The sequence below is a fragment of the Chlorocebus sabaeus genome, chromosome 2 (genome assembly GCF_047675955.1).
Source record: "Chlorocebus sabaeus isolate Y175 chromosome 2, mChlSab1.0.hap1, whole genome shotgun sequence".
NCBI classification, from domain to species: Eukaryota; Metazoa; Chordata; class Mammalia; order Primates; family Cercopithecidae; genus Chlorocebus; species Chlorocebus sabaeus.
Window position 1 is genome coordinate 411,817 of NC_132905.1, and position 16,045 is coordinate 427,861.

General features: G+C 56.9%; 2 protein-coding genes across 4 annotated transcripts in view; one reads left to right on the plus strand and one right to left on the minus strand.

Annotated features, from left to right (window-relative positions):
- Positions 1-6,917, minus strand: part of ZGPAT (zinc finger CCCH-type and G-patch domain containing) — a 26,416-nt gene extending 19,499 nt beyond the window's left edge. The window contains exons 1-2 of the mRNA XM_008010726.3: positions 6,799-6,917; positions 5,764-6,370 (exon numbers count right to left, since the gene is read on the minus strand). Of these exons, the coding sequence (XP_008008917.3) occupies positions 5,764-6,344 (581 nt within the window). The 5' untranslated portion in view covers positions 6,345-6,370; positions 6,799-6,917. The remainder of the gene's footprint in view (positions 1-5,763; positions 6,371-6,798) is intronic.
- Positions 6,890-15,466, plus strand: ARFRP1 (ARF related protein 1). 3 transcript variants are annotated; one of them, XM_008010714.3, is made up of 8 exons: positions 6,890-7,050; positions 7,774-7,872; positions 8,133-8,220; positions 8,449-8,531; positions 12,727-12,808; positions 13,033-13,103; positions 14,272-14,372; positions 14,443-15,466. In XM_008010714.3, exons 2-8 carry the CDS (start codon positions 7,780-7,782, stop codon positions 14,528-14,530), a joined length of 606 nt encoding a protein of 201 aa, XP_008008905.2. In that variant the 5' UTR covers positions 6,890-7,050; positions 7,774-7,779; the 3' UTR covers positions 14,531-15,466. The 3 variants fall into 3 exon arrangements, with proteins under 3 accessions (XP_008008905.2, XP_008008911.2, XP_072861291.1); XM_008010720.3 differs by having other exon boundaries at positions 6,942-7,050; positions 7,779-7,872; XM_073005190.1 differs by having other exon boundaries at positions 6,964-7,118.
- Positions 15,467-16,045: the final 579 nt, after the last annotated feature.

The following is a 16,045-nucleotide window of genomic DNA, read 5'->3' on the forward strand; positions in this document are numbered from 1 at the left end:
GCATTTTGGGAGGCCGAGGTGGGCAAATCATGAGGTCAGGAGTTCGAGACCTGCCTGTCCAACATGGTGAAACACTGTCTCTACTAAAAATACAAAAAATTAGCTGGGTGTAGTGGCGGGCACCTGTAGTCCCAGCTACTCAGGAGCCTGAGGCAAGAGAATCGCTTGAACCCGGGAGGTGGAAGTTGCAGTGAGCTGAGATCGTGCCACTCACTCCAGCCTGGGCAACACAGTGAAACTCCATCTCATTTAAAAAAAAAAAAAAAAAAGCAAATAGATAGGGCCAGGTGGCTCACGCCTATAATCCCAGTGCTTTGGGAGGCTGAGGCAGGAGGATCACTTTAGCTCAGGAGTTCGAGACCAGCTTGGGCAACAGAGTGAAATCTCATCTCTACAAAAATAATAAAAAGATAATATACCATGACTATGGGTGATTTATCTGAGGAATTCAAGGATGGTTCAACATACGAAAATCAATTAATATACTACATTAACAGAATGAAAGGAAAAAAACCACACATGATCATCTAAAGCAAAAAAGCATTTGAAAAAAACCAACACAGCTGGGTGCAGTGCAGTGACTCACCCCTGTAATCTCAGCACTTTGGGAGGCTGAGGCAGGATTGCTTGAGCCCTGGAGTTTAAGACCAGTCTAGGCAGCAAAGCAGGACCCTACCTCTACAGAAAAATTAAAAAATTAGCTGGGCATGGTGGCTCACACCTGTAGTCTCACCTACTCAGGAGGATGAGGTAGGAGGATCCCCTGAGCCCAGGAATTTGAGGTTGCAGTGAGCCATGATCATGCCACCGCCCTCCAGCCTGGGCGACAGAACAAGATCTTATTTTTTTTTAAAAATCGGCCAGGTGTGGTGGCTCAAGCCTGTAATCCCAGCACTTTGGGAGGCCGAGGCAGGCGGATCACCTGAGGTCAAGAGTTCAAGACCATCCTGGCTACATGGTGAAATCCTGTCTCTACTAAACATACAAAAAATTAGCCGGGCGTGGTGGCAGGCACCTGTAGTCCCAGCTACTTGGGAGGCTGAGGTAGCAGAATCGCTTGAACCCGGGAGGTGGAGGTTGCAGTGAGTCGAGATTGTGCCACTGCACTCCAGATTGGGTGACAGAGCAAGACTCTGTCTCAAAAAAAAAAAAAAAAAAAGGAAAACAAAAACAATTCCTTAGAGAAGCATCAAAAATAATACTTATTTAACCAAGATTGTGCAAGACTTGTACAGTACAAAACACTGTTGAAAGAAATTAAAGACCTAAATAAATGGACAGATCCTTCGTTCATGAATTGGAAGACTTAATATTGTTTTTTTCTTTTGTTACTGTTGTTGTCTAAGATGGAGTCTCACAATACAAAAAACTAGCCGGGCAAGGTGGCGGGCGCCTGTAGTCCCAGCTACTCCGGAGGCTGATGCAAGAGAATGGCATAAACCCGAGAGGTGGAGCTTGCAGTGAGCTGATATCCGGCCACTGCACTCTAGCCTGGGTGACAGAGTGAGACTCCCTCTCAAAAAAAAAAAAAAAGATGGAGTCTCGCTCTGTTGCCCAGGCTGGAGTGCAGTGGCATGATCTCAGCTCACTGCAACCTCTTCCTCCTAGGTTCAAGCGATTCTCCTGCCTCACCCTCTTGTGTAGCGGGGATTACAGGTGTGCACCACCTCCAACTAATTTGTTTTTTATTTTTAGTAGAGATGGGGTTTCACCACATTGGCCAGGCTGGTCTTGAACTCCTGACCTCAAGTGATATGCCAGCCTCAGCCTCCCAAAGTACTGGGATTATAGGCGTGAGCTGCCATGCCCAGCCAGAAGGCTTAATATTGTAAAGATGGCAATATGCCCCAAACAGATCTACACATTCTGTGCAATCCATATCAAATTCAAACTGTCTTTTATGCAGAATTGGACAATCCGATCCTAAAATTCATATGAAATTGCAAAGGATCCAGAAACAAAACAATCTTGAAAAAGAGAGCAAATGGTGAATAACTACTACTTCCTGAGTTTAAAACTTATTACAAAGCTATAATAATCAAAACAGTGTGGTACTGGCATAAAACATATATACCAATGAAAGAGAAGAGAGAGCTCACAAATAAACCCATATATGTACGGCCAATTGATTCTGGACAAGACAGTCAAGACCATTCAGTGGAGAAAAGGCATTCTTTTCAACAAATGGTGCTGGGAAAACTGGAAATCCCCATGCAAAAGAATGAAGTGGGGCCGGGCACAGTGGCTCACGCCTGTAATCCCAGCACTTTGGGAGGCCAAAGCGGGTGGATCACGAGGTCAGGAGATCGAGACCATCCTGGCGAACACGGTGAAACCCCATCTCTACTAAAAATACAAAAAAATTAGCCAGGAGTGGTGGTGGGCACCTGTAGTCCCAGCTTCTTGGGAGGATGAGGCAGGAGAATGGCATGAACCTGGGAGGTGACGGAGCCTGCAGTGAGTGGAGATCGCGCCACTGCCCTTCAGCCTGGGAGACAGAGCGAGACTCTGTCTCAAAAAAAAAAAAAAAAAAAAGAATGAAGTGGACCCTCACCTAATAACATATACAAAAATTAACTCAAAATGGATCAAAGACCTAAATTTAACAGCTAAAACTACAGAACTCTTAGAAGAAAACATAGGTGAAAATCCTCGTATGAAAAGCCTCGGATGAGGCGATGGTTTCTTAAATCTGACGACAAAGACACAGGCAATAAAGAAACAATAAATTGAACTGCATCAAAATTTAAAATGTTTGTGCATCAAAGGACACTGTATCAAGTGAAAAGACAACCCAAACAATAGGAGCAAATATCTGCAAACTATGTACTTCACAAGGGATGAACATCCAGAATATATAAGAAATCCTGGGCCGGGTGTGGTGGCTCACATCTGTAATCCCAGCACTTTGGGAAACCAAGGCCGGGTCACCTGAGGTCAGGAGTTCGAGACCAGCCTGGCCAACATGGTGAAACCCCGCCTCTACTAAATACAAAAATTAGTTGGGTGTGGTGGCAGGTGCCTGTAATCCCAGCTACTCGGGAGGCTGAGGCAAGAGAATCCCTTGAACCCATGAGGTAGAGTTCGCGCCATTGCACTCCAGCCTGGGCAACAAGAGTGAAACTCCGTCTTAAAAAAAAAAAATCCAACACAAATCTAAGAGAACTTATCAGTCCTGAATGGTGGCAAGGAGAGTGTCTGTAAGATGCTCCAGAAGCCTTCAGATAAGGCCTGATGCTGACATGGCAAGCAGCACTGGGTGGAGCAGGGGATGGAACAAGAGCGGGGGGCAACTGGAGCCCTCTGAGCCTTGAAGCCTTGGGCCACTCAGTTCTTCTATTCCTGTTTCCTCCCCTGTCAAATGGTGTGACTGCAGGGCCTACCTACGGGGCTGTCGCACAGATGAATGAATGTGCATGAAATTCTTGGAGCAATGCCTGGCCCAGAGGAAGCATCACAGGGATATGTCAGATCTCTCATCAAGGGGATCAGGGATTCGAGACCAGCCTGGGCAACACGGCGACATCCCATCTCTACAAAAAATACAAAACTTAGCTAGGCGTGGCAGTACGCGCCTGGAGTATCAGCTATCAGGGAGGCTGAGGTGGGAGGATGGCTTGGGCCAGGGAGGCAGAGATTGCAGTGAGCCAAGATTGTGCCACTGCACTCCAGCATGGGTGACAGAACAGCGAGATTCGGTTTCAAAAGAAAAAAGAGGAAGAGACTCAAAGAACTAGAACTAGGGATGATTACATGGTCAGCCTGAACTATTGGCTAAAAAAGAAAATTACCCACTAGAAGGCTTGGTAAATATTTCTTCTAAGAGGAAAGTAAAAAGGAGCAAAAATAAAGCTATGCACTTACAGAAATAGAGACATCACAGTAATAATTGTGGATATTTGAATATGGAAGAGGTATTACCATTAAATGTGTTATCATTTAATGTAATACTATTACCTATTATAACATGGAAGTTATTCTTTTTTGTCCTCACATGGACTTGGACTTCCAAAAAGTTACTTTTTAAGTAATTTCCTAATCAGTTAGATTAAGGATACACTCTGAAGTATTCATAGTTGGAAAAACCCAGTAACTTCTGGAATTTGCTTTAAAATGGTCCAGGAAAGATAAAAGTAGGACAGGGAGAACAGACAAAACAAGACTGGCAAAATGTTAATCAATGAGGACACTGGATGATGGACCGTGGATGATGGACCGTGAGCAGTGATTACGCTACGCTCTCTAATTTGGGGTATGTTTGAAAATCTCCATAAAAGTAAAATTTTCAAGTTGAACTCTAGAGAATAAAACTAACAACAGGGCCAGGCGCAGTGGCTCATGCCTATGATCTCAGCACTTTGGGAGGCCAGGGCAGGTGGATCACTTGAGCTCAGGAGCGTGAAACCAGCCTGGACAACATGACAAAACCCCACCTCTACTAAAACTACAAAAATTAGCCAGGCATGACGGCTCACGCCTGTAATCCTAGCATTTTGGGAGACTGAGGCGGGTGGATCACGAGGTCAGGAGTTCAAGATCAGCCTGGCCAAGATGGTGAATCTCTGTCTCTACTAAAAACACAAAAAATTAGCCAGGCATGGTGGTGGGCACCTTTAATTCCAGCTACTCTGGACGCTGAGGCAGAGAATTACTTCAACCCGGGAGAAGGAGGTTGCAGTAAGCTGAGACTATGCCACTGCACTCCAGCCTGCTCGACAAGAGTGAAACTCTGTCTCCAAAAAAAAAAAAAGCCGGCACAGTGGCTCACGCCTATAATCCCAGCACTTTGGGAGGCTGAGGTGGGCGGATCACTAGGTCAGGAGATCGAGACCATCCAGGCTAACACGGTGAAACCCCATCTCTACTAAAAAATACAAAAAATTAGCCAGGTATGGTGGCGGGTGCCTGTAATCCCAGCTACTCGGGAAGCTGAGGCAGGAGAATTGCTTGAACCCGGGAGGCAGAGCTTGCAGTGAGCCAAAATCGCGTCACTGCACTCCAGCCTGGGCGACAGAGCAAGACCATCTCAAAATAATAATAATAATAATAATAATAATAATAATAATAATAATACAAAAATTAGCTGGATGTGGTAGCGTGAGTTTCTAGCCCAGTTACTAGGGGGGCTGAGGCAGGAGATCAGTTGAGCCCAGGAGGTCCAGGCTGCAGTAAGCCAGAACTGCGCCACTGCACTCCAGCCTAGTTGACAAAGACCCTGTCTCAAAAAAAATTAAAACCACCACCAAAAAAAAAAAAAAAATGATGATAGGTCGGAGACCTATTCTCTTCCACATAAGCCTTGCAGTGTTGCTCAGGCTGGAGTACAGTGGCTCCATTTCCGCTCACTGCAACCTTGGCCTCCTGGGTTCAACCAATTCTCCTGCCTTAGCCTCCTGAGTAGCTAGGACCACAGGTGCGCACCACCAAGACCAGTTGAATTTTGTGTTTTTAACGGAGATGGGGTTTCACCATGTTGACCAGCGTGGTCCTGAACTCCTGACCTCAGGTGATCTGCCCGCCTTGACTTCCCAAAGTGCTGGGATTACAGGCGTGGGCCACCGCACCCGGCCACCTTCTATGCTTCTTGATTTACCCCGGAAGAAAGACGCAGACGCCTGAACACAGACACTGCTGTCGCAAAGCATGCCTGCCCCAAGAAGCTGAGACAAAACTGCAAAGCAAAGGGAGGGCCCACCCTGACCCGACCCTGTGTGCGTGCCCCTTACGCCCCAAGGTTGGCATCCTGATAACAAAGGGTTTTACCTGCAGTTCTCCTTGAAGCGGCACTTTCCCTCCAGGAAGAACGGGCACGGCTTCAGAGATTTGTGAGTAGGGTACAGGTAGAGCACACGGACACCCGCCGAACCATCCTCCGCCTCTTCCGCTCCCACCACCATGGCGTTGTGATACTCCAGAGTGCCCCATGAGCTGTAGTAGGGTGCGCTCACCTTTGTCCCACTCAGCTCTTCCTCGTCCTCTCCCTCTTCCTCCTCCTGCCCACCTGCTGCAGATTCGGGTCCCGCCTCTGCTTTAGGAACGGTCTCTGATCCGGACTCAGGGGCTGCTGCTGGCGCCTCCACCGCCTCAGTGATGGCCTCCCGGAAAGCCTGGTACTCAGCATCTTCCCGGCCCGCGCGCTCTTCGTCCAGCGCGGCCAGCAACTTGCTCTTCCTGACAGACACCAGGCTGGCCTCGGTGAGCTCGATGAGCTCCTTCAGGTCCCCCTGTAGCTGGCGCAGGTCCGCCTGCTCAGACGAATCCAGGCCGGCGCCCAGGGCCAGCTCCACCTGCTGCAGCTGCGCACGGTAGGTCTGCAAAGCCGACTCCAGGCTCTCCTCGTCCATGCTGAGAGGGAGGCGCTGGACCAGGGCTGCGAGAAAAGAAGCCAGGTGAGCCCCGCGTCTCGGGACCGGCCCCACAGACCGCGGGAGAGCACGGGCACGTCCCCTTTCCCTGGGGAAGACACCGGCTCAGAGGCACAGCTCCCAGCGCAGAGGTCGCAGACCGGGTACCCCTGCTCAGTCTCCGCGCTTCCCTTCCGAGTCGCCCTGGGCTCGCCGCCAGCCGGGTCCCGCGTCACTCCGGAGACCCCTCCCCGCGGGGCGCCCCGCCGCCCGGCCCTCCGCCGAGCCCACCCGCCGCGCCCGCTGCCTTCCAGGCCGGCCCCGCCCCCGCGCCCGGCGTCTCTGCCGTCTGGCCAGGGCCGCGTCCCCGCAAACCGCGGTCCCCTCTCCCCGGGCAGGGAACCTCCCCCGCGCGGTTTCCCAGCCGCCGCCATAGAGAGCCCGCCGGCCTCACCGGCTAGAGTGGCCCGGCGCACCCCTTTCGTCCCCGCCGCCGACCAGCACTTCCTCCCGAGCGCCGCCACTTCCGGAAGTGCCTGGCGCGCGGGGGCAGCCGGGAAGCGGAACGCGGAGGCCGCCGGGACGCGTTTCAGCTCCTTCCCTGAGGCCGGCTCTCGTCCCGTCAGGCGCCGCGCGGGGTTAGCGCGGGGTCAGCGGAGGTCAGCGGGGGTCAGCAGCGGCGGCTCCGAGGTCGCGGCGGTCGCAGGTAGGCCGCAGGCTATGCGGTGGGGCGCGGGGCCCGAGGGGCGGCCCAGAGCTGGAGGCGGGACGCAGGTGTGACAGGAACCAGCTTTGGCTGCTTGTCGGCGAGCCTCCAACCTGGCGGCCGCGGCATGGGGCGGCCGTAGCCGGGGTCCCCGACGCGGGTTCTTCCTCCGCAGGAGTCGTTCCCTGCCCTCCGCGCGCCGCCTCCGGGAGCAGCCGGGCCGCTGCGCACCGCCCTGTAGTCCGCTCCCCGCTGGCCGTCCCCGTTTTAAGAAATGGGTTGATGGGGCGTCCCTGGGGAGCTCCTGGGGAGCGCGCCGGCGGCTCGCTGCTCCCGGGTGGGGCGCCGGGGCCCAGGCGGGGCTCCCGCGAGTGTGTTCCCCGTTCCGCGCGCGTGAAGCGTGGGAGCGAAACCTCGGGGGAGGGCGGGAGCGCAGCGGAGCTCCCCGTGAGCGCCTGGCTGGGTGGTCCCGCGAGCCGGGGAGGGACCGGAGCCGCCGTGGGTTCGGAAGGATCGCAGTCATTGCTGGGAGCGGAAGGGCGGAGTGGCGGCCGGCCTGGGAGGAGTTGCAGGGGTGAGGTGGAAGAGGGAGAGTCGGGAGTGGCCCCCAGGCTCTCGTCCTGAGCGGCCAGCTGGACGTGGGGGCGCCGCTGACCACCGTGGAGAAGCCGGGGGAGGGGAGCTGCGTTCCGGCTGCACACTGACACGTGTTGGGGGGCCCAGGGCAGGATGTACACGCTGCTGTCGGGCTTGTACAAGTACATGTTTCAGAAGGACGAGTACTGCATCCTGATCCTGGGCCTGGACAATGCTGGGAAGACGGTGAGTGCCCACTCCCTTGCCCGCACCTTTCCCACGGCCGGGTGGCCCCCGCTTCGGTTTTGTGCTGTCAGCTGCATGTTCACTACCCGGACGGAATCTATGTTTCACCTGAGAGGACAGGATTGTCACCACCAGCTTCCTGGAGAGCAGAGTGTTGCTTTGTTTCTGTTTTTCTCTCTTAAGGAACAGGCCTGAGGAAGGATATTTGGGAAGCCAGTGTAGCCCCTACTTGATGTGTCTGCCTGTCCCTCTCTCCTCAGACCTTCCTGGAGCAGTCAAAAACCCGGTTTAACAAGAACTACAAGGGAATGAGTCTATCCAAAATCACCACCACCGTGGGTCTAAACAGTAAGAGGTCTAAACAGTAAGGGGTCTAAATAGCAGGCTGTGGGTTTGGGGCCTTGAGGATGCCATGACATTCACAGTCCAGCTGGCCCTTGGCCACAGCCCTGTCAGTCCCCACGCAAGTCTCATTTGAGTGGCACCAGCATAGTTTGCTCCATCCCCCAGGAGAGCTGGGACTGGGTGTGTCGAGGACCAAGGTCACGAGCCTTGCCTGTTTCCTCCTCTCCCCAGTTGGCACTGTGGATGTGGGAAAGGCTCGGCTCATGTTCTGGGACTTAGGAGGGCAGGAAGAGCTGCAGTCTTTGTGGGACAAGGTAAGACTCCCTGGTCAGGACCACCCCCCCTCCAGCCCTTCAGTGCCATTTCTTTCCAGAGGGCACCCTTTGGGCCCTTCCTCAGCAACTTTCATTACCCATTTTGTCCCTGGGGGTTTCTCTCTGGTCCTGTCCCAGGTCCCCGAGTGGCTCCCTGGTTTGTCCCAGCCGAACCCTTAGCTAAAGTTGCCCCAAAAGTGGTGGTAGGGGAGTTTCCTGTGATGGGACCAGTGGAGATTCCAAGGAAAGAATCACTAAACGCCAAGGCGATCAGATCAGAGCGTGTATTAGGGAACTTGTTGACAGAGTGGGGTATCCTCAGGTCAGAGCACATATTAGGGGAACCTGTTGACAGAGTGGGGTATCCTCAGGTCAGGGCACGCGTTAGGGGAACCTGTTGACAGAGTGCAGCATCCTCAGGTGACCAGCAAAGGGAAGGGTGTGCTCACTGCTCGTGTCTGAAGCTGGGAGAGCAGGGTGTGGCGTTTAAACGAAAATTTAAGGAATTGGGTTCAGGGCTGGGGCTAATTTGTTTCAATGTTTTGAAACCTGAACATTATGTTAACCTAAACATCTTACAAGTGTCTGGGAATGTTCAAACCCTGGCTTGGGTTTGAGCCTCAGGGAAACCTCGTTGGCCAGGTCAGAGAGGTCAGGGCAGTCTGTTTCTTTCTCAGTCAGGACAAGACAAAGTGTGGGGACCCGGGGACCCTGCACTCCCCCAAAGTGAGTGCCTCCTTTCAGCTCAGAGATGTTGCTGCTCACCACCAGGACACAGAAATGGCAAAGACCAGCCAGATGTGGGGAAGGCACGACGGTTGCCTCTCCCCAATGGGGTTACCTCAGTTCTAGCTTAACATTCGTTCTTCCGTGGTCACCAGAAGACGACTCAGGGTCCCGCAGCAGCGGTTTCCTCGTTTGATACAGGTTTTGGGCTTTTCTGATATCCCAGTGTGGTGCCCCCCCACACACACCCCCCAGACTACAGTTTCTCTCCTTCTCAGCCTGGGCCAGGCACTGAGTCCAGCACTGAGCAGGACAGAGCCTGTGGCTTCCTGGGGCTCCCTGCCCTAGGCTGGCACAGTGGGTGTGGGGCGGCCCCGGTGCCTTGGCTGCCCTGATGCTTGCCAGCCGCCAGCTCTAGAGTTGAATGCCCAGGTCCTGATCTCCTTTTTGATCCCAGTTCCCCTTTCCTAGGCTCCACCGAAGTGTCCCCTCCTGCCATGACTTCTAACCAAGAGGGCATTTCTCCCATGGCCAAGTGATCTCTGATAGATCCTGTAGGTCCACTGTAGTCAGATGAGACAAGCTGAGTCAGATCCTGGGTCCAGTGCCCAGTGTGCTTGAGGAGGGACACAGATGATGATGATCTTGTCACAGGCCGTTGTCTCAGGCACAGATGCCGAGACAGGTTGAGGTACAGGATACATATTGGGGGTCGGCATCAGGAAGGCAGCGAGGATGGGAGAGGAGAGGTCAATTTAGGCAGCAGGATCCTCGGAGCTGTGGTCGGCCCAGCAGGGAGTCCTGGAGGAGAACTGGCTGTGCTGGGCCATGTGGGGCCAGGCTGGCCGGGACTTCACGCCACGGCCCGGTGGGTCTCCAGCGTGGGCTGCCCTGGGCAGGCCGGGACTTCACACTGCGGCCTGGTGCGTCCCCAGCGTGGGCTGCCCAGGGCAGGTGTGACCTGGCAGCATGGCTCTTTGCAGCCAGAGTGGGTCCCACAGAAACCAGAATGAGGCCATCCGCTGGTACAGTGTTCTCCAGCATGAAGCAAGAATACAGTGGGGCCACAGACGCCTGCACTGGCCGCAGCTGCAGCCTTGCATGGACCCACACTTCCACGTTGGGGAGGGGTTCTTCCAAGGTCCCGAGGGTCTCTCTCAAGGGGAAACTGGAAGCGGGAGCCACTATAGCTCATCCTTGCTGCTGGTCTTAGAGCTGCATTCTTCCTTGAGTGTCCCCCCAATTCACTACCACTTCTGCTGGGGTGTGACTTCCTGGCAGTCTGAGCCCTTCTCCAGATGCCACCTTGGTGGGGCCAGTGGCTCTCTGGGTCCCCAGCTGTGGGATGGCAGCCCCGTCTCCTGCCCACCAGGGTCTCCTAGATATGAGGTGCATTTCATGCCCATGAGGCAGCTGTGGCTCATCGCTCAGCGTGTCAGCTGAGTATGTGCTGCTCTAGGGGCTGGGACTCCTGACCCTGCTGAGCTCAGAGCTGGGAGGAGCAGCAGCAGAGACCCCCTGGGAGGGACCAGAAGAGGGAGGTCTCTGCTCCCACCCTGGTTCCTGTATCCTGCATCCTTGTGCAGAGCGAAAGGGCTATCATTGGGAATTGGCCTCGTCCTGGGGCTGGACCCTGGGCCGGCGTCCACATGTGGCATGTGCCAGGACCTCAGCTCCTGGGTTCTTTGCTGTGACACTAGTCTCTCAGGCTGGCTGGCACTTGGCAGTTGGGGAGCTCCCATTGCTGCTGGGGAGAAACACTCAGACCCACAGTCCCTCTGATTGCTCCGCTGGGGTCAGCTGGCCAGCCAGGAGCCATGCTTGGACATTTCCCTCTTCCCCTCGTTGTGGGGTACCACACAATGACCACTGCTGTGACGCCTCCACTGGGGCATGGGGCTCTAGGTCCTGCCTGCACTCAGCCCTGAGGTGCCACTCCCGTCTCACGGCAGCCCTGCTGGGCTGTGTGCCTTGTGCCTGGTAGGTGTGATGGGTGGCTCTGACCACGTGGTCCCATGGTCCAGGACCCGGTTGCACATGAACCTTCTGCCACCCTGTTCAGAAGCCCTGGGGGGCCACCTGGGGATTCTCTGGGCTTGCTGCAGCCTCCACAGAGCCGCCCCTCCTGCCACAGAGGTCTCCGCCTCAGGGTCCACCTGCTCCTGGGTGTCAGCAGCAGACAGTCTCCACACTGCAGGGCCCCTGTGGGGCTGGTGGCCTGTGTGTGGCACCTGCCTGTAGGCCAGAGAAGTTCCTGGGGATGTGGGGGGGGCCTCGCTGCCTGCAGAACCCTGGAAGACGCCTGGCCTTGGGCTTCTTTCTCCACTGTGAGAAGTGCAGGTGCACAAGCTTGTCTGGCACTGGGATGGGGTTGCCTGGTACTCCCTGCTCGGACACCCTAAGGATTTCGGAGAGTTGGGCGGTGCCTCCTGACTTCTCACGCTCTCAGGGGTGTGTGTGTCTTAACACTGACCACCAGCTTGTCCTACCTGGTCAGCATCCAGTTCCAGGTCTCTGGGACCTCATGCCCAGGCAGGAGAGCTGGCACAGCCTGGAGGGAAAGTGGCAAATGTGAGCTGTTTGCTCCACGTGGACACGGAGTTTCCTGTATTCTTTTCTGATTCGGACAGAGGTGCACTCATCTGGTCCGGGGCTCGGCACTCATACCTGAGGCCGCAGGGTCTGTGCCCTGTCTTGCCCAGCAGTGTCGCCAGCGAGCTCAGGACTGACCAGCCCAGCCTGCAAAAGTCTGAGTTCAGTGACTCTGGCCCTGTCCTGGCAGGGAGGGCTCGCCTCGTAGATGACGCTGGTCAGTCTTGTCATCCGCATGGCCACAATGCCTCCCCGAATGAGGTGCTGGCACAGAGCCCCACAGGTGCACTCCCTCGACAGGCCAGGCTGCGGTTTGTGTTCCTCCAGTCCCCAAACCCTGTGTTTTTTTTGAGATAGGGTCTCATTCTCACCCAGGCTGGAGCACAGTGGCATGATCAGAGCTCACTACAGCCTCAACCTCCCAGGCTCAAGCCATTCTCCCACCTCAGCCTCCCAAGTAGCTAGGACTATAGGCGCACATTACCATAAGCTTTTGTAGAGACAAAGTCTCACTACATTGCCCAGGTTGGCCGTGAACTGGGCTCAGGTGATGCTCAGGTGATCCTCAGGTGATCCTCCTGCTTCTGCCCCCCAAAGTGTTGGGATAATTGTGAGCTACCATGCCTGGCCCAATCCCTGTCTTTCACCTTTTTCTGTGGCCACCATCAGGCCAAAGGTTGCAGGCAGGTTCTTAGGAACAGTGCCTGGGGGCACCTCCACCAGATTTCCCCACAACCCCGGAATGCATCCCAGAAGGGTCTTGCAAGCAGGAGCTGCTCTCTTGCCCCTTCCTCCTGTGAGCCCCCCACAGTGGCCATGACACAGGCCTGGCCCTTGGCAGGGTGGGGACTGAGCCCCAACTCCTGCTTCCTCCCAGTATTATGCAGAGTGTCACGGCGTCATCTACGTCATTGACTCCACCGACGAGGAGAGGTTGGCCGAGTCCAAGCAGGCGTTTGGTGAGTGCGGCCTGGCTGCTCTGGGGGGGTAGATGGTTAGTGGGGGCAGGTCCAGCTTGGGCAGCTCTGTACCTGGGGCTGGCTCAGTGTCTGCTCAGAAGCGCTCCTGCCTCGTGGGCAATGGGGGGCAGAGGGAGGAGCTGTCAGCGTCCACAGCTGTGGGCCCCAGGGCAGTCAGAGGCAGGATGCCGGGTGTGAGGTGCTGCCTCTCCTGCCCTCCCCAGAGAAGGTGGTGACCAGCGAGGCGCTGTGCGGTGTCCCTGTCTTGGTGCTGGCCAACAAGCAGGATGTGGAGGTGAGCTCCACCCCGTCTCCTGCAGCAGCTTCCCAAGTCCCCAGACTCCCCCACAGCAAGGGGAGCAGTGTGTGCACCCAGACACCCCAGGCCCAGGCCCAGTGACCGCCCAGGGGCACAGAGCCATTCTCAAGGCCTGCCCTGCCCCCGGCAGCTTCCCAAGCCTGGTTCCTCTCTGGACCTGCTGCTGCCAGCCCTGGAGGTTCTCCCACCTCGGGGCAGGCGCCCAGTAGGCCTCTTCCTGCCGTGCAGGGCACCTCTCCCCTGAAGGCGGCCGTGTCTCAGGAGCGTACGACTGAGCTGTGGGGAGACCCAGATGAAACTCAGAGCTCAAAAAGTGATGCTGGGGCCCTGGTGGGAGTCAGCTCTGACCCTCACTTGTTCCTGCTACCCTTGGAGGGGGCATCTGTGCCAGCCCCACCCCCAGGGCAGCCCCTCAAGACCCCTCTGAGGTGCTGCTGTCCCCTGGAGCACTGGCCACACTGAATTCTTGCCATCCTCTTGGAGTGGCTTCCACAGAAGCAGCGCGGCGTCCAGAGGGCCAGGGTGAATCTTTACCGCCCGCCTTCTCTGGGGCGGCTCTGTTGCCCCCAGCCTGTAGGGCTGGCCTCCCCCACAATCTCAGCCGACAAGAGGGCCACCTGGTGTGGGGCAGGGGTCTCCCCTCAGAGGAAAGGGGAGGGCTGCCCTTTTGAGGACTGGGCAGGTGGTTGTGAGCAGAAGTGAGCATGATTGCAGACTGCCCCCATCACCGACTCAGGGCTCCCCCCTACATCATCCCCAGCCATGTGGGCCCAACGCAGGGCTCCCACCCCTCCATTATTCCCAGCCGCGTGGGCCCCTGGGACCTGCCTCCACCACTGCCCAGGAGGCGTCAACCCTCGGTGCCCCACCTCGGGCCTCATGGTGTCCCCCAGGAAGGGGATGGGGGTGGACTCCTTGCAGCTGTGTGGACGTCTAACGTCTGTCCCAGGCACTACCAGCCACGTTCAGCCTCAGGGTGAGCGCAGGGTCCTCACCGATGTGGCCTCTGGGAGACACTGGGACCCTCACGGAGCTCTGCCTGTTTTCCTGGGGTGAAGGGCATACGCCCTTCTGAGAGTCCCGGGCCCACAGGCAGGACAGGGCCAGACGTGGGGGCTGCTCCTCATGGCTTTGCCTCCCCCAGACGTGCCTCTCAATCCATGACATCAAGACGGCCTTCAGCGACTGCACCAGCAAGATCGGCAGGCGGGATTGCCTGACCCAGGCCTGCTCGGCCCTCACGGGGTGAGTGGAGCTGCACCTGCAGGGGCTTTGGGGACCAAGGCCAGCCCCCTCACACCCCCTGTCTTCACAGCAAAGGGGTGCGCGAGGGCATCGAGTGGATGGTGAAGTGTGTCGTGCGGAACGTGCACCGGCCGCCGCGGCAGAGGGACATCACGTAGGCGCGGCCGCACTGCCGTCGGGACGGCTGGTGCCCGGTGCTGGAGGAGTGGCCTGTTGGCTCCTGCTGGCTGCTCATCTGGGGGGTGGGTTTGCTTTGCTTTGGGGTTCTTCCATTTCCTTTGTTTTCTCGAAGACAAACTTTCCTCTACGTCTGGAAAAGTGTAGGCATCGGAGGTTTTGGAGGGGAGTCTGGACGCCCGGCTAGCGCCCTCTGGCGGCAGCCCTTCCACGGGGCGCTGCGGTGGCCTTTCTGGGCCCTTTCTGGGGGGGTCTGAGGGAGACCCGGTTGGGAATCGGGGCTCCAGTGCTCAGGCTGGCTTGGACTGCCTGGGGACAACCCTGTGGGGCCTTTGGGAGATTCCGTGGCTGCATGTCCACCCCATCGAGAAGGCGGCCAGTCAGCCATGGCTGCCCTCTGGCTTGTGCCCCACGACCCTGGAGGTGGTCTGGGGCTGATCTTGCCTTGAGGAAGACCCAGGCCACGTCCCCAAAGGCCAGCGGGGGCCCTGGATTCTGATGCAGCCTCAGGACAGAGCCGAGGATGCCTGTGAGGGAAGACATACACTCCGCACCTGAGCCTGACTTCGCCTCATCTTAATCCCCTGGGAGGGAGCTGATGCAAAAAAGCTGAGGGGGCCTCTGCTGGGAGTGGCTGTTTTTGTGCCCCAGCCCTGCAAGTTGGGGAGTGTTTGTGGGGGTCCAGAGCCCTCTCCTAGCCAGGAGAGAACCTCCTGGAGGGGTTCTCTGGCGGGCCCTGTGTCAGTGCTGTGCTGGGCCTGCATCCCCTGCTGGGGAGTGAGGCTGATCCTGGGGCCCTCCCTGCACAGCCCCCACTGGGCCTGCCGAGGGCTCTGTTCTTCCTCAGTCTGGCTGTGGGCAGGAGCCGCCTGCCCAGTGCTGCCCAGGGTGAGTGCAAAATAAAGACGGCAAGTGTGGCTCTGTCCATCCCTTCCCTCCTGGAGGGCCGAGGCTTGGCTCCTGGCTGTTGGACACGCTGACGGTGGCACTGGGCTGCTCAGGGGCTGGTGGGCAGGTGAGGGGCTCCCCAGGTGGGTCTGGAGCCTGGAGAGTCCAGGCACTCCCTTCTTGTGGATGTGGGAAGGACGTGGGGGGCCTGGGAGGAGCTGCTCGGAAGGGGCATGAGTCAGGGTGGGGGTGGCGCAGCAGCTGCGGGCTGTGACTCACGGGAGTCGGGCCCTGGAAGTCCCCACGTCGTCTCCAGGGGACCCTGTGTGTGTTTTGCAGGTTGGTTCCCAGGACCTAGGGGGCGGGGCCTCCAGCCACGGGAAACTGGCCACGCAGGGGAGTGTGGCCGGGACGGGCCCCCAGTTGCTCTGGATGCATCTGAAGGCTTCAGAGCCTGCCCCAAAGGGGAAAAGCTTCACTTCCCAGGAAGCATGGGAGGCCTGGAGGAGGTGTTTGGCAGGTCTCCTCTTGGGAAATCCCCTGTGAGTTGGGAGTGGGAGGAATTCAAAAGAGGGGGTTAGTGTGGGGCCCCGGCGACTGGGCCTGGC